This window comes from Silurus meridionalis, chromosome 2, assembly GCF_014805685.1.
Source record: "Silurus meridionalis isolate SWU-2019-XX chromosome 2, ASM1480568v1, whole genome shotgun sequence".
Lineage (NCBI taxonomy): Eukaryota > Metazoa > Chordata > Actinopteri > Siluriformes > Siluridae > Silurus > Silurus meridionalis.
The window spans coordinates 30,313,481-30,336,500 of record NC_060885.1 but is presented as its reverse complement, the minus strand read 5'-3'; the positions used below and the strand labels follow the sequence as shown (position 1 = coordinate 30,336,500).

The 23,020-nt window shown below is 37.7% G+C and overlaps 3 protein-coding genes across 8 annotated transcripts in view; 2 read left to right on the top strand and 1 right to left on the bottom strand.

The window, feature by feature from the left end:
* The window catches only part of ldlrap1b (low density lipoprotein receptor adaptor protein 1b), a 37,724-nt gene extending 28,108 nt beyond the window's left edge, over positions 1–9,616 (top strand). For 3 of the 4 annotated variants that reach the window (XM_046866802.1, XM_046866824.1, XM_046866815.1), the window contains exons 8-9: positions 2,446–2,480; positions 8,622–9,616. In XM_046866802.1, coding sequence (XP_046722758.1) covers positions 2,446–2,480; positions 8,622–8,751 — 165 coding nt within the window. In that variant the 3' untranslated portion in view covers positions 8,752–9,616. Of the gene's footprint in view, positions 1–2,445; positions 2,481–7,545; positions 7,578–8,621 lie in introns of all 4 variants that reach the window. The other variant, XM_046866808.1, reaches the window with a different exon arrangement.
* Positions 9,617–11,470: 1,854 nt separating this feature from the next.
* LOC124397252 (S100P-binding protein-like) lies at positions 11,471–18,789 on the top strand. 3 transcript variants are annotated; one of them, XM_046866794.1, is made up of 7 exons: positions 11,471–11,675; positions 12,774–12,893; positions 14,895–16,125; positions 16,241–16,359; positions 17,458–17,549; positions 17,728–17,827; positions 18,058–18,789. In XM_046866794.1, the coding sequence occupies exons 3-7, from the start codon at positions 14,932–14,934 to the stop codon at positions 18,179–18,181; spliced, it is 1,629 nt and encodes a 542-aa protein (XP_046722750.1). In that variant the 5' UTR covers positions 11,471–11,675; positions 12,774–12,893; positions 14,895–14,931; the 3' UTR covers positions 18,182–18,789. The 3 variants fall into 3 exon arrangements, with proteins under 3 accessions (XP_046722750.1, XP_046722745.1, XP_046722735.1); XM_046866789.1 differs by having other exon boundaries at positions 11,479–11,675; positions 12,774–12,831; positions 14,895–16,131; XM_046866779.1 differs by having other exon boundaries at positions 11,479–11,675; positions 14,895–16,131.
* A 142-nt stretch (positions 18,790–18,931) lies between these two features.
* On the bottom strand, positions 18,932–22,576 carry LOC124397295 (zinc transporter 10-like). Its single transcript, XM_046866836.1, has 4 exons — positions 21,394–22,576; positions 20,782–20,850; positions 20,244–20,483; positions 18,932–20,122 (listed from the first exon to the last, which is right to left on the bottom strand). Exons 1-4 carry the CDS (start codon positions 21,875–21,877, stop codon positions 19,704–19,706), a joined length of 1,212 nt encoding a protein of 403 aa, XP_046722792.1. The 5' UTR covers positions 21,878–22,576; the 3' UTR covers positions 18,932–19,703.
* Positions 22,577–23,020: the final 444 nt, after the last annotated feature.

Here is a 23,020-nt window from a genome sequence, read left to right as displayed (position 1 = left end):
GAGTAGTTGTTCATTGTGTACAAATATCATTCCCAAGAGTGGCAGTAATTCTGGAACAAATTATCTATCTATCTGTCTGGCTGGCTGTCTGGCTATTTGTCTCTGTCTGGCTGTCTAGCTGTCAGTTTGTGTGGCTTGTCCATCAATAATTGTGACAGATGTAGATTGTGTGTTTGTCTGTGTGTTTGAATTAAGAGAGTTGAGCATCAGTACAGAGAATTAGAAACACACACACACACACACACACACACACACACACATACACACGCGCGCGCGCGCACACACACGCTAAGGACAAAGAAGCACAGTGTGTTAGACAGTAGTATCCATTGGGTGAAGAATAGCAGCTCTGTGATTTTTTACTGCAGAATCCAAACTATTATAATTCCTCCTTAAACCTGACAAAAAATTCAACTGTTCTTTGTTCATAGAGACAAACCCACCACTGTACGAGTAATACACACACACACACACACACGCACAAAGACAAAAGGACTGATTAACAATTTAAACACATACCCAAAACGAGAAAAAAAGCCAGGGGTGAAAGTGAGTGCCCTGTTGTTGTTTTAAGGGCTGATCAGTAAGGGCTGTTTGTGTTTTAATAAGCAGCGTAGGAGTGCCAAAACAGCAGGTGGGATCAATTAATCACGTACAACATGATTGAAGGTGAAACTCGAGTGAAACACCAGCAAGAAAGAGAGAGGAGAAATGATGAGAGAGGAGAGAGAAAGAGAGAGACGTGTAAATGTGCAGGAGGATGCTCCATGGTGTGAATCAGTGTTGGAACCAGTTGGTTCCTGTAACTGCTTTCTTTCTCTCTTTCTTTTTTCTTGCTTTCTTTTTTTTTCGTCCCATCAGGTTCATAAACGATCCGCAGTGCTTCGGCATGCCTCGCTATTCATGAATAAACAATGTTGAACTCACCTTCTCTACATAAATCAGCTTGTCGTATGGGAAGTTCAGTTGAGTCACATTCAGCGTGTCTTTATTCTTCATCACGCTGGGTGTGCGTCATGTGACTCATTCAGCTTGCCTGTTCTTGCTGATCGAAGCTTTAATTGCCCATAAGTGGAACCTTCAAACTGTCACGTTATTATTGCCATAACATTGAAAAAAAAATTTTTTTCCAGTTAATGCAAGAGTGGATTAAAGAGTTACTGGGTTCCCAGGAAATACACTGTAATATATGAAACATTTTTGTGTGACATGCCCAAACTTGACTAGATCATTGTAAGTTTACTTAAGCTTAATCATGAAGCAGTGACCAATTCAGCTTTCTCTTAGGACAAAAAAAAGTCTTTCCTAGGATTTAGATAAATGGACAGTCTTGAATTTGTATACATTTTTATGTTTAGCACACAACATAAAAGCTGTATTGTAAAATCTGACTGTAAATCATGTGTTTATTTGTCATTTCTACTCTAAAGTTTTCTATTTTCAATTAACTGTAAACAAAACAAAATGTTTTATTTTTTTTATTCTACAGCAATTTACCAATCTGGACAATTTATTTATAAAAAAAAAATATATAGCAGGTAAAACTCTGTAAACAAGTTGGTCTTTTTTTTTTCTTGGAATTAACAAGACCAAAAGATGTCACATTACATAGAAACTGGAGCTGAGTGCTCAGTGGTGAAGGTTCAGGAGTTTAAATCCCAGCGCCACCAAGCTGCCACCGCTGGGCCCTTGAGTAAGGCCCTTAACTCTCAACTGCTCAGGTGTAAGTTGCTCTGGATAAGGGCGTCCACCTTATCCTTTCTTGTGTTGGAAAATTTACAGTTTGACATTTAGCTGTTACAAATATGCCAACAGTGGAGATTCTGTCCAATATAAGCATATCTTTAGAAAGGAAAAAAAAAACACATAAGACATATTTTAGAACCGGCAGATAAATCTAAACTGCTGTCAGAGCAGACCTTCTGACCAATCAGATTGGAGAATTCAAAAGTGCAGTGTTTTGATGAGCCTATCAGCATATTTGTATTATTTTATTATTACCAGATATTACTAAATGTTAGTGTTTTAAAACATTTACTTAAGTACAAGTGTGGTTGTAAAGCAACTATTCCTTTAAATTCATTTTTTATACTGTATAATTATTTTTAAAATGATGATCATGGATTGATCATCATAAACTCAAATACTCCTAAATTAGCTCAAATATCTAATAATACTGACAATATTCATGGTTACATTCATTAGCTCTGTGTTTGGCCGTCTAGACAGGACAATTTATGTAGATTAAATGTGTTCGTCCCAGTAGACAGAAGTCATTATGATGGGATTAAGAGCTCGGGGTATTGCACCAGTCCGAATTTAGAGCTGGAAGAAAGGCTGCAGGTTAAAGACCTTAGGAAATCAACAGTTACTTCTAGTGCTGAATTGTCATATACTGTATTTCTTGTAATATTCATGCCTTATACTTTTTTACTCTTCCTGCAGGAGCTTGATGATGGTCTGGATGAAGCCTTCTCGAGGTTAGTGAAATTTATTTTTTGTGTGGAACATTTCAGCATATTATTTACTCACTTCAGATTAACTCGCAAAAAGACCAGCATGTTGCATTATTTCTTTTCTAGGTTGCATTTTTTGAGCAAACAATTAGTATTTTTTTTTTTATTTTTTATTTGCATCACTGTCTTAACTATAAGAATCATGTAGCAATGCAGAAAGCCATTGTTTGTTTTGGATTTTTGAGCCGATTAACTAAAATGAGAAAATGAACAATAATATATTCAAATATAATTGAAAATATGAATTTTACAAATATTTTACATGTGCCAGGTAAAACAACAATTTCTCTTTTCCTACACACCCCCATAGTCAAGAGAATACTACTAGTCTACTACTAAGTAGATTTAGTACTACTACTAAGACTCTAATCTTATTAAAATTTTTGCAAATACATTTCACAACTGCTCCCTTGTTTAATATGGATGTAGTGTGTATCTCTTAGTAAAACTCTTAGTTATAGAGACGATTTTGTGTTTATGAGTAGGCTTTCGGACTTGCGTCTGCGTTTTATTTTTTGGTGGTTCCTGGACGACAATCTCGGATAAATTCGTCGTGAATTGTTCAATCGATCAAATTTCAGTTTTGTTCATGGTGCACAACTTTGTTTTAATGTAACATTTGCATTTGAAGTTTAATGTGCTACATTAAAAATCTAACCAGTTTCAGACCCCATTACAGTGCACAGCTTCAGGTTTCTATGTACACTGCATGGACAAAAGTTTGTGGACCCCTGACCATAAGACTGGTTGCTTTTTGAACATCCGATTCCACATTAAGTCCCAGTTTGCTGTTACAATAACCTTCACTTTTCTGGGAAGACGGGTATTAGTACTGATTTACATTTACATTTGTGGCATTTGGCAGACGCCCTTATCCAGAGCGACGTACAAAAGTGCTTTGAGGGTCTAGGGATGAAAAATCTACACTGGTACGGAAGATTACACACTTATATTTATATTAACTCTTGAATTCTACAAAGCAAACTTGAAAAGTGCTAATTTAAGTGTTTCAGGAAGAGGTAGGTCTTCAATAGTCGCTTGAAGATAGCCAGGGACTCCAGGACGTTCATTTCACCACCTTGGTGCCAGTACAGAGAAGAGCCTTGAAGTATACTTACTGATGTAGGTGAGGTGGGGAGCCCTGGGGTGCAGCCAGCATTATTTTTCAATTAATTGCAAAGGTGTTAATTATGTTGAAGGCCGAAGCTCTCTAGCAGAAGATCTTCCACTCTAGCCCATGTAAAGCATATCTTCATGAAGCTGGCTTTGTGCACAGGGGCATTGTCAACAGGTTTGGGTCTCCTAGTTCAACTGAAGTGAAAATGTAATGCAATCACATCCTGAGACATCCTATACAATTATGTGCAGCTTTGTGGTAAAAGTTTGGGGAAGAAGCACATATGGATGTAAAAGACACATGTCTCAATAGTATTCTCCATATATTATATAAATAAGTTATACATAAGGTAGCTTTCCCCATATGATCCGTTTGTTGTTTGACCACTTACGGAACTGCCACACCAGACATTATGCACTATAAAACTGAATCTGGTGAGTCATATTCGAGAGATTCATTTCTGTCCTTCACTCACAGCTCTAAAAATAAACCGCGAGGTTGTGGTGTTGCTTTTGAGCATGAAAACGCCCATCCCTATTTTTTCATATAGGAACTGTGTTGCATGAACTCTGTTATTGCACCATTCAAAAATATTATAGGTGAGGTTTATTCAAACCATCATTATTGAATATTTAACTGGTTGAAGTGATGAATTGGAGATTCATTTTGTAGTGCAGAAGATAATAACAGATGAACTTGCCAACATTTAAATATGTTTCTATCCAAATAAAAGTAGTGAATTGCACATAGGCTGAAGCAATTTGTAATGCATTTAAACTATGCAGTTCTGCATGTTTTTTTTCTTAGAATAATAAAAATTCATGTTGCAAACAGTTCTATTCGTTAAATATTTGATTAACGAGCGTGAGGTACCTTCATTTACTGCAACCATTAAGATTTCTTTACTATATCCAGAAACTGGGAGCCAAATTTCTTTTACGAGAGCTCACAGCTTAGAGCCCCAAAGCTCTAAAACCTTCTCAATCTCCTGTATTATTCTGCTTATCGAGTGCCTAGACTGGGCAAATTCTACACATTCAATTAGTCATACCCAGCTGTAATGTAATCACTATGATGAGAAGCTCAGGTTCATTCCAGTTAGAGCTAATATCAGACATTTCAGTTGCTGCTGGGAAACTTAAGCTACTTTAGCCTGCCGTGTGTGTGTGTGTGTGTGTGTGTGTGTGTGTGTGCGTGCATCCAACAGAAAAGACAGCTACCATCCTTGTAGCTAAGCTTAATAAACTGCAAAGGTTATGTCTTGACTTGTAACAGGCTTGTTTATGAGCTTTTAATGGTTCATTAGGCAGGATTAATCAAAAACTAGAGTTCACTGCCGTTAGTGTTAGTAGCCATGACATCGCTTCCAGACCATTCTGCTTGAAAGTCAAGTTATAACATTCTAAACACAATAAAATTCGCCTCATCCTGAATTACGAGTGCCAGGCGTGCCCCTGTGGTTGTTTTTAGCCATGTAATGAACTTTCATGAGGTTTTAAGCTGTCACCTCTGGCATCAGCTTTGACAGCTTTGCTTGCCAGCCATGTTAAGACTCTAGAACTAATTATGAATTTAATCAAAATGGGAAACCCTTTTTTTTTTCTTTCAGTTTTACTGCGTGTTTACTTCCAGTATTATGGTAGTAATTGTACCTTTTCCAGACATCCATGTCATGCTGATAGCTTGATTGCAGTATTAAGTCTTAAACACCACCTATTTAATTATAAACCAGTCAGTATTAACTCTTTGTCTCTGAAAACAATGGAAGCTAGACTATTTGACTGTCTTCTGGTAGCTGTGTCTCATTGTCCCGGCCTGTTAGGAAACATGGTCATACGGCAAGGTCAGCCATAATACATTGTCCTTAGAGCAGAGAGGGTTAAGGGCCTTGCTCAAGGGCCCAACACAGGAAGCTTGGTAGTCGCCCCGAACTTCCGATCAGTAAGCCAATAACCCAGAGCCTTAATCACTGAGCTTCCACTCCTCAGCAACCAATAACAATGTTTCATTAATCACTAATATTTGTTTCGATACATAAAGGAAAAAATGTATAGAGATATTAAAACAAGCACCAAAATAAAGAGGCCAGCATTTTCTGTTTATGAGCTGAAGAACTTTGACATCTGCAACCTGGTTTTATATCCTAGGTGTCCTTTTTCTTTACTATAAATTAATGGTAACATACAGTGAAACTGAAGCAACCAGAAATAAATCTTACTGAAATATTTTCTTTGTCTCAGTTCAGTGTCTCGGTTCAATGTTTATTTACAAAGAGGATCAGAGTAGGTGTAGCAGGTTCACAGGGGGACAGACTCACCTTTAGCCCTTTGCCTTTGAGCCACAGGTTCACTGTCGGACATTTGGCACGTTTTTCCATTTTCATTGGCGATAGCACTGAGAATGAATGTGAAGTGACTGGATCTGTTGCCATGGTGTTTTAGAAAATGTCCTGAGTATTTGCGAGAAAACAGAGATACATGCTTTAAAGGGCACGTTGTCCTTAGCAAATGAAGGCTTAGAAGGATTATTTTCGTATTATATTGTAAATAATGTGGATTCATGTATTACTCCAGTTGTGAACAAATGAGGATAATTGTTGAACACAATAATTGAACACATACCCTCAGAAAATGCGGTCGAGGTATTTTTGTAAGGGTGTAGGAGCTGATTTAAAGTCTTCTTTGCGCCAATTATTCACATTTTTAGAGTATTTGATGGTTTCTCAGTTCAAATCTGTTTTTTTAAATAGGAAAATGACCAGAAACAAAAAGTTACTGTTACCAATATGAGTTAATTATTTTCCTCTAACCTCATGCCCACTGAGCTGTTTTGTTCCTCTTAATATTACGGTAATTTGCCAAATAGTTGTACTTCTATTTATTTTTTTAAAAAAAAGGTTTCATCCTTCGTTGGTTGGTGGGTATAATTGTGGTGCACTCACAAAAAAACTTCTTAACACCTGAGGCTCCTTTCATTAATCCAAAATCGTCATACAGGAAACTTTACCCTCCTTATATTTTTGTGCCTTTCTTCTGTTTATTATTGACTTCTGATTGATATTCACAAAGTTTTTAGAAGAAAAAAGTTAACAATAACACTTCTATGTCCTCTCTGTCTCCATTCTTCCTGGCTATGTATTCCTATGAAGATATTCTATACATACACTATATTGCCATATGTGGTACTTTTCCAAACTGTTACCACAAAGCTGGAGGTTCTAAATTGTACAGGAAGTCTTTAGGTGCGCTATAATAAAATTTAGCATTATTTGGACTTGGAAACCCAAACCTGTTCCAGCATGGCAATGCCCCTGTGCACAAAAAGAGCTCCTTGAGTGAAGATCTTGAGTGACCTGCTATAGAGCTCTGATCTCATGCCTACTGAAAACCTTTTGGATAAATTGGAACGCTTACTGCACCTGAGGTCTCCTCACCGCACCTACATCAGTACCTGCCTTTTGTAAATACCCTTGTGGCTGATGAACACAAATATCCATAAGCACACGCCAAAATCTGGTGGAACATCTTCTCAGAAGAGTGGAGGGAATTATAAGAGCAAATTGGGACTAAATGTGGAATGTAATGCTCAAAAATCACATACTTTGAGCAATATAGTGTATCTTGTTATAATCATGCACATTTTACACACTTTTTTTTTTTGTCGTGAACGAAACCACACACCTTATGACCTTTTCCCTCAGCACTTATTGATCTTTAGTAAAGTGTTTAAAGGATTGTCAGCTTGTGGTCCATTAGGAGGGTGAAAACACTCACAGGATACTACAGTACTAAAGCGCCATCTACAGGCCGAGGGGGGAAACGTTTCACTCTTTTTAGTTTAGCAGATTAACTTTTTTCTTGCTGGGTTGTCTTTACTCACTCTGGGTGTTTGTGATCATTTGTTTCTCTTCAGCCACAGTTTGGATAGTTTTGAAACCTGTTCAGGTAAAGACGTGCTTTATACAGTGCATAGTGTCAATACCAGTTTTGTATTGTCGTCCTCCACTGTCCATTTTACTCCATTTACATTGCCATTACACCTAGCACCAGATCTCACCAGTGGTAGCAGTCACCATAGCGGATGTGTAGAATTCTCTCATTTGGCTGATAAATCCTGCTCAGAACCTGCTCATTTGTCAAAAATGCATGACAGTCCATTTAGAAGTGACAGGGTTTTTTTTTTGCCTACTGTAGATTTTCTAATCTGTGCTGTTGCCTAATGGTAGTAAGTCAGTGTGAAGACCCAACCAAGAGCCTTTAACAATTGGAATAGGAGAAGGCTCTTCATTTCAACCTACAATCTTGACCCTGAATGTACACTTCATGATCTGACCTTTTGTAATGTACCACGCAGTAAAGCCAAGCAATTCCTCCCAATTATTAAACGGAAATCCAGTCTGACTTACTACAAATAGGCCTTCGCTCTTCATGTATGTACACATTAGTGCATTTTGTTCATCCCATCGTACATTATACTTACAGAATTTAAAATGCCATCAGATTGAGTCACTGTTGTCATATCGAATAAGAGCCAACGATATACATTTTGTGGCAGAGCATCGTGCTATTTAGGCAATAAACAAAGCTTTTTGTTTTTAAAATTGTCTAATGACACAAATGCCACTAAATATGAAATCGGCTCTGATTTGCCTTTTGAGAGAAGTTCCAGCTTTTTTTTTTTTTATGCAAAAATAGTATTTTAAGTTTTAATTCAACTGTAAAATACATTCTGGCATGGTTCATAAAGACTTTTATTCGAATATTATATTATTCGATGAAAATCTATACCTAAAAGAACTCAGTGTTCAGGTCAGTGTGTTGTAGAGTGCACATGTAGAGTGCAATACCAGGTTTAGAAAGTTTTCACCGTCTTTTTTAGCTGGGGTTTTTTTGCCACCCTTTATTTTCAGGTTTATAGCCTGTAATGTAATTATTTAATTGAATTGCTTATTAATAGTTAATGGTTCTTTCTATGTTTGTGACATACAGACTCGCTGAGTGTCGTGCTAACCCCCAGGTCCTGGACACTGGGCTAAACCCTCAGGACTACAACGCTGATGAGTGCCTGTCACCCTGCAATTGGGACAAATTCGACAGCGAAGATGCGTTCGGCTTCTGAGAGCACGAGAAAAGACGGTGGACGGAAATGTGAAAAGGGAAAAGAGGCAGATCGTGTTGCTGACGGATGAACGGGACTGAGTGGAAACGAAACAGATGCCGCGTCGTCGTCTTTAGGATCCACGAACTGCACAGACCAAAGCAATAATAGTATTTTTTTTTATTCGTGTGAGCGGTATTTGGCTTTAGTCTGCTTTTGTATGAATATACTTTCTGTTGCATTTTTATTTTTAATTTTTGATTCTCTAAATCTTTGTGAAAGCTATATAAAATACCTGTATGATAATTGCAGAAACGAGAGTGGCGTGTATGGATTTGTATAGTATGTACATTTTTTGCAATGGTTCAGGTCAGCTTTGAGAATTGGTCTATGCAGCGTAACACTGTAACGTTCTCTCATGTAGAGAGATTACCACCACTTTTGTTGTTACTTAATATGTTAAGGTATCTGTGTTGAAGGTAGAATGGGGCGTGTATGACCTGGTGGTTAGATGGAGGAAGTGTTGACGTTGTTATGACGGGGCTTTTTCTTTTTTGTTTGTTTTGTTTTTGTTTTTGCTTTTCAGCTCGGTGAATTTCCCATTTTCGGCAAAGCTTTTACATCTCGGGCAACCAAAAATATGCGGCAAGAGTTTATACTAAAGACAATCTTTTCTTATATTTTTTTTATTGGAAATGTATTTTTGTACTCCCTGCCAGAAGCACACGGTTTAATTTCAGGGAAATCATTTTCACAACTAAAGATATGTGGTTTGTTTGTTTGTATTTGGCCCAGTTTAAATTGTGAGTTATCCTGGTCACTATCAGATCATTACATAAAGAATGTGTACTTGCTGTGCATAACTTTATTACATGGTAATATTTCACTTGCTTGGTTTTATATGCTTGGGTTTTGTTTTGTTTTGCTTTTCAGCTCGGTGAATTTCCCATTTTCGCAAAGCTTTTACATCTCGGGCAACCAAAAATATGCGGCAAGAGTTTATACTAAAGACAATCTTTTCTTATATTTTTTTTATTGGAAATGTATTTTGTACTCCCTGCCAGAAGCACACGGTTTAATTTCAGGAAATCATTTTCACAACTAAAGATATGTGGTTTGTTTTGTTTGTATTTGGCCCAGTTTAAATTGTGAGTTATCCTGGTCACTATCAGATCATTACATAAAGAATGTGTACTTGCTGTGCATAACTTTATTACATGGTAATATTTCACTTGCTTGGTTTTATATGCTTGGGTTTTGTTTTTGTTTTGTTTTGTTTTTTTACTTTACTCCAGCTCAGTGTTAAACATTACATTGTTTCAATTTACCTTTTCTCATTTCAGTGGTCATTTTAGTGAATTTGACCTGCATCGCATAACACATTTTTGTATTAAAGACAAATGCCTACCAGTAAAGTCTAACCTACCAGTGAGTATGTGGTAAATAGTGAAATCATTTTATGATGTTGAAGAATCCATTATAATAATGCCATGACTATAGAAACTAGAATATTATACAGAAACGCAATATAACAGAGCTCTGCATCACAAATAGGTATCTCATACAGTAAGAATAAAATAGCATTACTAAAGCAAGGAACCCAATTAACACAATTCAGCAAGTCTCAAGACCATCCAATCAAAGTATGTGAAAATGCCGTTGGGTGCCTTCTAGATGGTCACAGTGACTCCAGCTCGCAATCTGATTGGTTAAAGCAACTGTTCAAGCAACCTAGACTGTAAGATGAAGTCTTTGACCCTGACATCATGTGATTTGATGGCTGAAATCGGATTGGATAGAATTTTCCAAACTTATTTATCCAACAAAAGTCCATAGCACTGTTAAATGTTCCTTGGGTTTTCCAGTCGCGTATTGACCATGCATCCCGAACATTAAGCTTTGGCTCAGATCTCAACTACTTTACTAAAGAGGATGTCTCAATGAGACTATTCTGGCAGAACGTGATTCAGATCAGATCTATTTGTGTGTGGTGACCTGTGTATCGTACCATCAGTGGCGTATTCTCATTGTGTAGCCTATGTTACTGGGATAGGCTCTATTGCAAACCCAGACCGGAACAAGAAACTTAAAGAAGGTAGCAAGGAAGGAATCTCAAATAGTTTCCTCAAAACATTACCCAGTATACACGTATCAGCCATAGCTTTATGGCGACCTGTCTAAAATGGTGTCGGTCCCCCTTTTGCTGCTAAAACAGTCCTGACCCCTCAAACATTAACTGCTTTAAATTCATCAGCAATTTGAGATACAGTAGCTCGTCTGTTGAATCGGACCACACGGGCCGGCCTTCACTTTCCACGCATATCAGTGAGCCTTGGCTGCCCATGACCCTGCTGCTGGTTCACCACTGTTCCTTCCGTGGACCACTTTTGATAGATACTGACCACTGCAGACCAGGAACATCACACAAGAGCTGCACATTTTGGAGATGTTCTGACCCAGTCAGTCTAGCCATCGCAATTTGGCTCTTTTCGAATCCTTACGCTTGCCCATTTTTCCTGCTTCCAGCACGTCAACTTTGAGAACAAAATGTTCACGTGCTGACAACATATCCCACCCACTAACAGGTGCCATGATGAAGAGAAGTGTTATTTACCTCGCCTGTAATAATGTTATAATGTCATAAATGTTGTGCCTGGTCTGTGTATAAACTACCATGACCAGACAGGTGATGTACAGCTGCACTGTTGTCTTGCACAAGTCGATAAAGAGTGTAGGTGCCTCATAAATTGCACCTAATACAGTGACCGCTGAGAAACCACACTGTATTCAATACACAACACCTGAAACGAATGCACGTGGACGGACAAAAATCAGCCAATCACAGACCACAGACGGGTCGCCAAACTCTATAAATAGGGGTCGCACCGAAGTACGTCGAAGTTTCTGCGGTCGCTTCAGCTCATGTAGGGTCTTCAACTCTCGAGGTAGGCAAAAATTTTACCTCACGTATTCCAAAACTAAATCTAAGTAAACGTATAAAATACATATATTATATTAATTAAATTTTTCATAACTTTGCCTGTTAGCTGTGAATACGCTAGCAATGAATCTCGGCACAAATTAGCTGTAGCACAGACCCTGGATAGCGGCTAATTTATTTAATAATTAACTATTTAACTAATTAATGAGCACACGTTACTTATACGGGTCAATAGCAAAGTTTCTGAAATTTTCACCTACAATGTAATATAATAGTTTTAACAAGTTTCGTTTGTTAAATAACATTTTAATCACTGAATATTCCTCTTTTTTTTCCAACCCTCAAAAAAGAAAAATATTTGGACAAATTTGGATTTTCTTTATTTTTCTTATGTTTTAATATTTGTGCATATAATACTAAAGACCTCCAAATGATAAAAGAGTACGTATGGAATTATGTAGTGAACAAAAAAAACGTGCTAAACAGAATGTTTTACATTTTTAGATTGTCCAAAGTAGCTATATTTAGATTTAATGACAGTGTGGCAAACTCATGGCATTCCCTTATCAGATTCAGGAGCTAGTCACCTGGAATGGTGTTCAATTCACAGGTGTGTTTTGTGACATTTTGTGCATTCTTAATCAGATGTCTTGTGCAGAAAATAGTGAGCACAAAGTCAATAGATCTACTAGTGCTAATACAACATCTGTACAAATACTGTACTTTAACAAATAATCAGTCCAAAAAATCTCAAGAACCAAATAGAAGGCCTTGTGTGATGTTTAACTTGTTTTTGTGTACTACATAATTAGATACATGTTCTTTTATAGTTTGGACGTCTTCAGCATTGATGTACAATGGTAAAAAAAGACAGACAAAACACTGAAGGAGGAGGTGTATTGTATACACCAGCCAGGCATAACATTATGACATTATAAAACTATGACCAGTGAGTAAATAACACTGTTTATTTGTTCGGCATGGCACCTGTTAGTGGGTAAGGATTTGAGCTATCTGATGGCTAGATTACCGGGTCAGAGCATCTTCTAAACTGCAATTTTTTGTTTTTGTTTTTGTTTTGTGGGATGTTCCTGGTCTGCAGTGGTCAGGATCCATCAAAAGTGGTCCAAGGAAAGAAACAGTGGTGAACCGGCAACAGGGTAATGGGCGGCAGACGCTAATTGATGCATTGCTGTTAATGCTCCAACACAGTATTATGCAGGTGGTCATAATGTTATTCCTTGATCGATAATAATAAACCATGATTGGTGTATATTCCTTACTTTTTTTTTTAAAACTCTTGGTAACGTAACCCCTTAGAGTGTCTATAGTGCATAAGATATTATGGTTTTGTGGTTTTTTTATTCACGTTCATTTAAAATGATTGCATTCTATTGGCCAGGTATTTAGCATTTTTTACATCCCGTTTTAGTTTTTGAAGTCTGAAAAATGATCATACAAGTATTTAAATGAATGTATTCAATAGAGTTGCTAATGACAGTCTAGTTTTCCACGATTTAATAACTTGATGCAGTCTGTCTGCTGCAGGTTTTCTGTCAAGAATATTTTTTTATTGGTCTAAGCAGGCACGAGTGTTCCCGTTTCACCGTGTGACATTATCACATAGCTCTTGTGTTCACATCATGATTGAGGAACTCAAATACACACGGTCTTTGCATGCCCAATTTCTTTGCATAATAATGTAATCAAAAAGTAGATTTGTTTAAGGTTTTGGTCACAAACAAAATCCTGAATTTCTAAGAGGAGTTTGCTTAAAAATGTTATGATAATAGACGACTGAATCAGATGTTAAATCATACTATAAACATACTATATACAATTATTAACATGGTTATTTGTATCAAAGGACAAAAACATATCACTCCGGATACATCATTGACATTTCTTCCCCATTTATACCATGTCTGAATACTCGTGTGTTTGGCTGGAGTGCAGAGGTTGTTCCATTCAATTTAATCACTTTTCTATACTAATGCTCTTCCTATAAATACTAACATCTAATTGCAGTTATATACCGAGAGGCAGCTATTGTAAATATTTCATGAATTAAATTCATTGGAGATAAATTTTGATAAACACCAACAGCTTTATGATAAGCAGAGAATTTTTATGACTAAAGATATGCGATTTATATGTTTGTATTTTGCCCAGATGAAACAGTAAGTTGTCATGTTCACTATCAGATCATTACATAACGTGTATGCTCGTGTAACGATGTATACTCGTGTAACTTTACTACTTGGTAATATTTTACTTGCTTGATTTTGTCTTTGAATTTGGGTCATTTTTTTCCAGCTTAGTGTTAAACATTGCATTGTTGATTTACGTTTTCTCATTTCAGTGGTCATGTCAGTGATTTATTTTTTTTTTTTATTAAAGACCATAACCTTCCAGTGAGTGTATTGAAAATAGTGGAATCATTTTATGATTTAGAACCAAAATGTATTTAGGTGTTGACCAGAACCCTAATGAACGCCTCTGAATAAATTAAAACAACCAAGTGTGCCACCAGAAAGCAGGGCCCAATTCTGGAATCTGGATATTTCAAAAGCACTTATAGGTATGATGGGTATTTGTTTATAAAAACGTGCGCAGGTAGGATTAGTAACTCTAAATTGCACTCTAAAGTGTGTGTGTGAGTGATGACATGCACCATATCACCAATTGTGTATTCTCATTTTGTAGCCTATGTTACTAGGATAGGCTCTTCTGCAACCATGACCAGGAGAAATCTTAAGAAGGAAAAAAATAATCCCAGATTGTTTACACAAAATATTAAACACATTACCCAGTTTATGAAAAGCCCTGCTCTAGAGCTGCACTGTTGTCTTGCACAATTACCTCAGTGTACCTAATAAAGTGTCCACTAAGAAACCAAACTGTATTTACTATTTGAAATTGCCATGTGAATAGCTCATGCGACACAAATCAACCATTCGGGACATATATTAAGATTATTATTTGTATAAATGTGCAGTAATGTACCTGCTGTTTTTGGAGCATTAGAGCTATATATTTTGAAAGTTTTCACTGACTAAACCTATTAGGTCCAGTTCATTTAGTCCAGAATTAAAACCCATTCAGATCATTAAATCAAATTTTGTTCATAAAAATTCAATCAGTCAAAAGGCAGAATTAAGCAAATGAGATTTGTGACTTTTTGCAATACAAAATGTAATGGTTTAATTTTTCTTTTCATTAGTGCTACTGTTCCTGTGTAAAATGATCCGTGATCAGTGATGGAGCTCGTGATGGCAGAGACAAAGAAATTAATCAAGACTGCTTCCCACAAACATGGCTCAGATGAGACAAGACATTTTTCACACTTTAAGCCCCTCTCCGTTTATTCTCGCAAGGTTTATTGCAATGCCATCAGTTCCTATTCTGTCAATTCGTCCTGTAGTCCCGAAAGTCCTCTTTGGAACTTGAAAGTTGAGTTAATTAACAGCAGGGAATCTGTTGGACGTAAAAGGCGATTGGATGATTCATGTCTTGATGAGACGTATGATAGATCGTCAAAAAAACCCTGCCTGGCTAATCGCTCTTCTCCACATTCAACCTCCGTACCAACAATAGATTCTTTTAATGCTTACCGGCAAGTGAAACTAGTCTCCAGTCAGTCGTCTTCTGTGGGACTTGATGAGGTTAAAAGGATAGAAAAAACTTTGTCTGGTCAAAAGTCTTTAGGTCTGGACTGGACCTATGGTAGTGATATGACTGCCAGTCAAAGCAGCACTTCACTAACTAATATTTGCTCAAGCAGCCCGGTGTTGGTACACAATGAAGATGCAGACGTTATTGCATTTGATTATGATGTAGATGAGATAATGTGTCTGAGCCCAATTGACCATGCTGATGCTGTTGCTGATGGCCTGGAGGATTGCATTCAGAGCTGTCCATCAGAGGAAGGCCACAAATCATGGTACTACTCAAAGCAAAGGCAAGGGAAATTGGAGAATTCAACTGACAGAGACACACAGTGTGCAAGTGATGAGGGTTATGTTACAAAATCCTATTGCACCAGTGGCCCAGCAGAGTCAAATTTGCTTCAAATTACTGTCCCAAATTCGTCAAATACATCACCGCTTGCCTCCACACCAATTATGTCCACCCCTTTAGAAAAATCCAGGGAGCTTGTTAAATGTTGGAAAAACGATTTTGACAAAAAGAGCCAGTCCTCACCTACAATAAATTGCAAGCTTGTAAAAGCTTCCTCTGCCATTTCTCTAAATTTGGATGCTGGTAAAACCAAAGCGCTTCCTACAATCCCGTTCATGAACATTAAAAGTGAAGCAGGTAACATGGTGCACAAAGGCACTGCGGTCGGCAAGTCATCAGACAACAGGCAGATTGCTATCCAGGTGAAGGAGGACAAAGAAGTACTTTCTGTTGGCCAGCAGCAGGCAGGCTCGGAGAACAAGCTGCCGCTCGAGGTCCAGGTTTGACACAAAACAATTTACATACATGCTTTTATTAAGTGACCTGCAGAATTACATGATCATATGCTTCAGATAAACTTATTAACAATAGCCAACATGTCATGTTTAGGTGAAGTCTAAGGTTAGTTTACTGGACAAGCAGCAACCAGGAGCAGTCAAAGATGCATACCAACAACCAGAAAAAAAAGTGTCTGAGGGCCAAAGAAATGTCTTCAAAGACGTCCCAAGGTACTCTATTTGGATAGCTCAAAAACTGACGTGCCCAAATTCTTTGAGTTTTTAAAAACTGTGGTTTGAGATTGATGTAAATATTATCTACTAAATATCTGAGAATAGGATTTTTTTTTAACCAGTAGAGGGCGCGCTGCTGCTGCTGTTTGTAAAGACACGTTTCTCTTCAGCAGTTTTGAGCTTTTCTTCGATGGATCCTTAGCTCAGACATTTGAAGTTGTTTGAAAGGTTCCTGCCGTCTTTAAGCACTCCTGTTTGCACACCAAATTAAATCATACATTTCAATTCATTTGAATTACATGTAATGTGTATGAAACCTGGGCAATATGATAGTTATGAATTAGAATTTTTTTCCAAATAATTATTTATTGGAGATGGTTTTTTTTTTTTTTCCCCCCCAAATTTTCTCTTTGAATTTGCTAAATATTTTTAAATGACGCCCCAACATTTCCACCTCAATTTGAGCTATGATTTCGGATGTGATTTACGCTATACAGGCCAAAATACTTGGTTCCCTGACCATTACACCTATGTGGTGGTTCTTCAAACTATTTCCACAAAGTAGGCATGTATTTCTTTTGCATGCTGTAGCAGTGCATTTTCCACAAATCTCTTCCAGCGTGACTATGACCTCAAACACGCTGATTATTTTTGGGGTGAACCGGAAAGCCAGGGGAGCTTATTATAACAGAAAAGGAAGGACTATATCTGGAATGGTGCCTTTAAAAGGCACATGTGGGTTTGATGGTCAGACGTGAACAAAATTTAGGCTGTATACTGTGTTTGACATATGGCCCAGGTTCTAGTGTCTGCTAACCTGCCTGCATGTTTAGGAGAAGTCATCACCTGAAGTTTTTCCTGTCCTTTTAATCCCAGCTTTTAACAGTTTTCTTTTTCTTGTAATAACCCTTGCAGAAGATTGCAAATTAAAGCATAAGCCAAATTAAAGCTGAAAAATTCTTACATGTTGCATGCAGAATTGGGAGGTGCCGATTATTAGTTACTAAATAAAGTAATCTGGGTTTGTGCTTGGATGTGGTTTGTGTTTCTAGATGTTAGCCATGTTAACCTTTTTGTTATGAATTGGTTTTGCAGGCCAGTGTTGTACAGTGAGGATGACTGGGAGAAAGAAAAGAAGGTGTATGTGGACTCTGTGAGGAGACACATGGCGGATAAAGTTGAACATGGTAAAATTTTCCCTTGATTAAAACGGAAGCTTCACCATTAGGTTTAATGTTGTAACATGACTCATTGTAAAGCAATCATTAATGAGGAGATTTGTGATTGTACAATGTTTTATTAGCAATTATGATTTCTTTTAGATAATCACTTGCTGACGTGTCTTTACTTCTGACCACTTTACAGGTGTAATGACTGAGCTTTTATGCCTCATGAAAGATGTAGCCAATCAGGGGAGAGGAGGAATTGGGAGAAGGTGGCAGCACCCATCTGACCTTACACGCAGGTATTCTGGCATTGTGGGAGGCAAAGGGCAGATTATTGTCTTGTGCATCAAAACACTGGCACCACAGTGGGCAGACAGATAATAATTATATCAATGATAAAAAACAAAACTGGGATTTTATAGTTATGGTCAAATTACACATTTAATTTGGAGTAATTTATTAGCAATCCTGAGTTTATTCAATAGGCGGATTTATATATATATATATTTTATTTCTCTGTTCTGTAAAGAAACTACCGGCTGTGTAACGGCAGTCGTCTACTCTCCCTAAATGAATGGCAGAACCTGAACTATCGCTATCATCGCCGCTTTGCCCAAGTTCCTCCGGTGTTCAAGCGAAGCCAAATGCTTTGAAACTTCAAATCACACATCGCACTCTTTATTAATGACTCTAATCTCAGCCCTCCTTTCATATAAATCATCTCAACTGGATCTACTTGGTACCCCAGTTTGGTCTTTTGCACTTTTTTTTTTACTATTCTTTTGTTTCTGTTTGAAAAAAGTAAGTTGCTGTGGATGTTTTTCTGTACTGTTTGTTTGTATGTGAGATTTTATATACTTGCGGTTTGACACTGGTGAAACAGGTGGACATTTCAAATTTGCATCATTCTTCATGCGATGTCATTCTTGATTATTCTGCCTTTTTGCAAGCACTTGGGCAAAACTCCTTTTTAACCATGTTGTGTATTTTATCCGAGGTGATTATTAAGTCCCTCTTTACACAGCCACATTTAGATTTGTCACGTCATTCAAAAGTGGACAAACACAGGCCAGAACCTGCGTCTTGTACTTGTGTGTGACATGTCGGATCTGTCCCCTGCTTTATTTTTTTAGGTGCTCAGGTTTCTAAATACCTGTGTTTGTGTGCAAATTTCCATGTTTGTTGCTGTGAATTGTCACTGTTTTATGCACATTTTGTACCATTTGTTTGAGTTCAAAGCAAAATTAAATTCTAAAAAATGTTTGCGTTTATCCAATGTACTGACATGTACACAGATAAATTAAAACGATGGTTCTTCAATGTGCACACAGGATATTCCGTGTGTTTCTCCTTAGTATTTCTCCTTAAGTCATACCTATAATCACCGCAAACCTTGAGAGGCTTTGCTTAAAAAAAGGCAGTCAAAAAGGCACTATGGACACGTCCATCATGCACATATGTGGTTCTTTCCAAACAGTAGCCGTAAATCTGAAAGCATGAACTTGTATTCAGTTCTTTATGCTGCATCATTAGTTTTCTTTCCCTTTCCTTCAACCGTTTTAGCATGACGGTACTCCTGTGTAAAAAGTGAGACCCATGAAGGTTAAATGGACTATTCAACTCCTTTCATGAATTGGAATTTTAACGCTTACTATACTCGACATTATCGGAAAGTATCTGTTTTTATATAGAAAAAGGTGCTTTACAAAACAGTTAACATTTAAAGTATACAGACAACAATGTTCCTTTACAGCTATAAGATTAATATAACAAAACGTTTTTTTCTAAATCTTAAAATGCAGAGATGGGAAAAAAATAATGCATGAATGTACACACGATTGTGGAGCTCTACATGTTTAAGAACAACTTTGGTGACTTGTATCTTACGCCATGACTCATGCCATCATGATCCGTCACTCACTGACTAAATACTAACACAATCCAAGTGAAATCCATGTTGTCCAGGGTTGATTTGTATATTGACTGTTGTTTTAGCCTAGTAACCAATTTTAGACTGCAGTCTACAAACCATTAAATCACATTATTAAAAATAAAAAGGTTCACAGCTTTAATCTCTTGTGCTTCTCTTCTGCAAGGACTGTGGCATTTCACTCTGACCTAAGTTAAGCCTTAGACTTATGTTACAAGTCGAATAGAATTATTTTAGTCATATGGCTAAAACTTTGTGGCTGTGTAGGAAGCTGGCGATATTTTAAGTACGTTGCTTGTTTCATACGTGTCTATTGGAGATTCTCCGTGGTAAGGTAGCTGATTTGCTTTAAACAATGGAAGTCCAGCGACATCGGAAGGGCAACAGGAAACTTTCATGCAGTATGGGGATGAACACGGAGTGCTGCAGTAGCTCTTCTCCAGGGTTCCGTCGCCAAATTCCAGCTGGACGGTCGCGCTGTGGATGCCGACATGATGAAGGGCGCTCCTGATCTGCTCGTGGAGTATTTTGATTCCGCTGAGAGAACTGTGGAGCTCGGCAGAGACTCGTACATGCATTGAGGCCACATACCGGCTCTTCGTCAGTTCCCACAGGTGAGCGTCGTGTATACTCAGGACCCCAGGAAGGCTGCACACTTCTTGCACTGTGTGTGTGTGTTTGGGGGGTAATTGTAAATTATCCTGAATTATAATAAGCAAAATAATCTGAAACCAACATTGAGAGAGAAAGGGGAGGATATTTCCTCCAATGTTCATTTTACTCACAGACTCTGTTGAAGGGCATGTCGCGAGGGATGATTTGTAGCAGGATGCTTGCTGTTTCCCGAGCCAGGGGAATGGCAGAGGGCATGATGATGGCTACCATGAGCAGAGTCAGGCTTGGATCGACGTAGCACTGCCAGTTACATGGAGCATCTGGTTCCTTAGGCCAGACGTAGAACAGAGCCGAGGTCACCACGACCACCACTGATCCTAGAGCATCGTTTAGCATGTGGAGTAGCACCCCTGAGAAAGGAAATATGGGGAAATGTATGTTTATTATGGCAAAAGAAATCAGTTTCGAAAGTCCTCCAAAAACTAATTAATGCATTAATACTTTTATTTTAAAAAAGTGGTAGTTATATATATATATATATATATATATATATATATATATATATAACTACCACTTTTTAAAATAAAAGTATTATATATATATATATATATATATATATATATATATATATATATATATATATATATATATATATAAAATTTTAACTTTGTGGCATGGACCTTTTTTTGTGTGTGTGTACAGACATACCTCTAATGTTAAGATGGTGGCCTTCATCCTCAAATTCATCCTCTTCATCTAAATCTCTTTCATGGACACCTGTAAACAAAGCATATTATTTTTACATTTATTATCTGTACCAGTTAAATCTGTGTCAGAAACTGGTAACAAATTACGTCCTGTTGTTTGGAAGACGGAAATTGGAATTAGTAGCATTTGATGACTTTAAGTGTATATAAACGGATATTTCAGCTTTGTTGAAAAAATTTTATATATTATAATAACTGCTCAGTTTCTCATCTCAGTATTTGCATTTAATAGAACAGTAAAACAAACAATGAGTTATAATGAATACATTGATTATAAACTTTAAAAGTTTTGCGAACAAATAAAACTTAATGCACAAATTGAGTTTTTCCAAATTAATTCGGAATGCAGAGACTGTTTTGATTTTTTTGTTTAAATTATAGATGGATATAGATGTCATTATTCGTGATTAAATGCATATCAATGCATGATTCAGCATGAAAGTATTATTGGTTTGGGTAATTAAAACTCTAAAGTGTTGGGGTGGTTTAGATTAGTGAATAATTGTATTTTAGATTTAGAGTAAACCCAGTAAACCATCACACTCTGATCCACCTGTTTCTGTGTCCATGTCGCTCTTCGGTTCGCTGTGGCGGCGCGCCATGCGCCCTTTTTTCCTGCGCAGACATCTCCAGTCTTGGAAGACCAGCAGTCCCACCACGTTGATGCAGAGTCCAATGCTGCCTACGACAAGCACCAGCTCGGGTTTGTCGATGGGTTCAGGCTGTGCGAGCCGCTCGAGGGCTTGTGCCGACACGGAGAAGCGCACGGCGGCCAGGAACACGGCGTTCGCCAACGCGCCCAGCACCTCGACGCGCACCAGCCCGTACGTGCAGCGTGGAGAGGAGGAGTGGCGACGAACCCGTGCCGACACCAGACCCACCGACAGCGAGATGATGTCGGACAACATGTTAAAAGAGTCCGACACCAGAGCTATAGAGTTCCCCACATAACCGCCCACAATCTCGGCCATGAAAAACATGCTGGTCATGGTCAGCATGAAAACCAGGCGACAGCTCTTCCCTGTATAGCGACCCATTTCTTATTCAAAAAATGTCCTTTATTTTCACCAGACTGTTAAAAGACAGCAGGTGTTCCGGTAACGTCTCCTCCCGAGACCCCGCTTCGCCCAAACCGTTCACTGAATGTCTTGTACCCTGGACTTATTCGAGCGTGATATTTCTTGGCTAATACCTGGCAACCAGACAGAACACTCTTTCTGTATTCTGCCTTATATGAACGATAACGACAGTGATAAACATGAACTTTGAGACCCGTGTGTGTCCTTCGAGTTATATGAAAACATACACACCTTATATGTAGACGCCCATAAACACCGTTACACTATAACATGATTCAGATCATTTACCCAGACTTAGACTTACAGGTGATGCATACAGTCCACACATGTGAATAAAGCACATGAAAATCAGCAAATTTTTACCATCATCTCATTCAGTTAATCATGTTTAGCATTTGTGTGACTAATACACACACAATACTTTCTTGATTATTGCTATGGATACATGCGGTTGAACCAGTGTGCATCATTTAGTCATTTATTCATCTTCAGTATCCACTTGGTTGGGTCACATATCCTGAGAACATTAAGTACAAGGTAGTCAGATACCCTGGATGAGATATCTGATCACCATCACTGTACCCAACATTGTATATCTGCAATAAATGGACATTCGGTGCAACCCAGATGAGGATGGTGTTCCCTCTTGAGTCTGGTTCCTGCAGCATTCTATACAATGATCATGTGTCCATCTATTGCAAAAGTATATAGTAGTAAAAACTGATGCATTGTTGGTTAATTGGGTGTTAGAGGAGGCCGTATAAGTGAACACTTTTTGAGGGAAGCAGTGTCTAAGTTTTAAGACTTTTTTTAGTCATTTTGAATAGAGTTTTTTTTTATATTATTTTTAGTCATTGTTTTTGTTTGAGGGCAACAGGTTTGCTTTTTATTTTTACTGCAATAAAAACCATCAAACGGTTCACTATTATATGCGGTCAATAATTGACAGTTACAGTATCTTTACTGTAAATTATATTGCATCTGTTATTGTCTTTACAGTTGATAAGCAGAGGTTTGTGACCCAGCTTAGCTTCTAATGTCTATGCTACTGTACAATAGGCAGCATTTTTTCAGTATAGTCCATGATTAAAAATATACTTT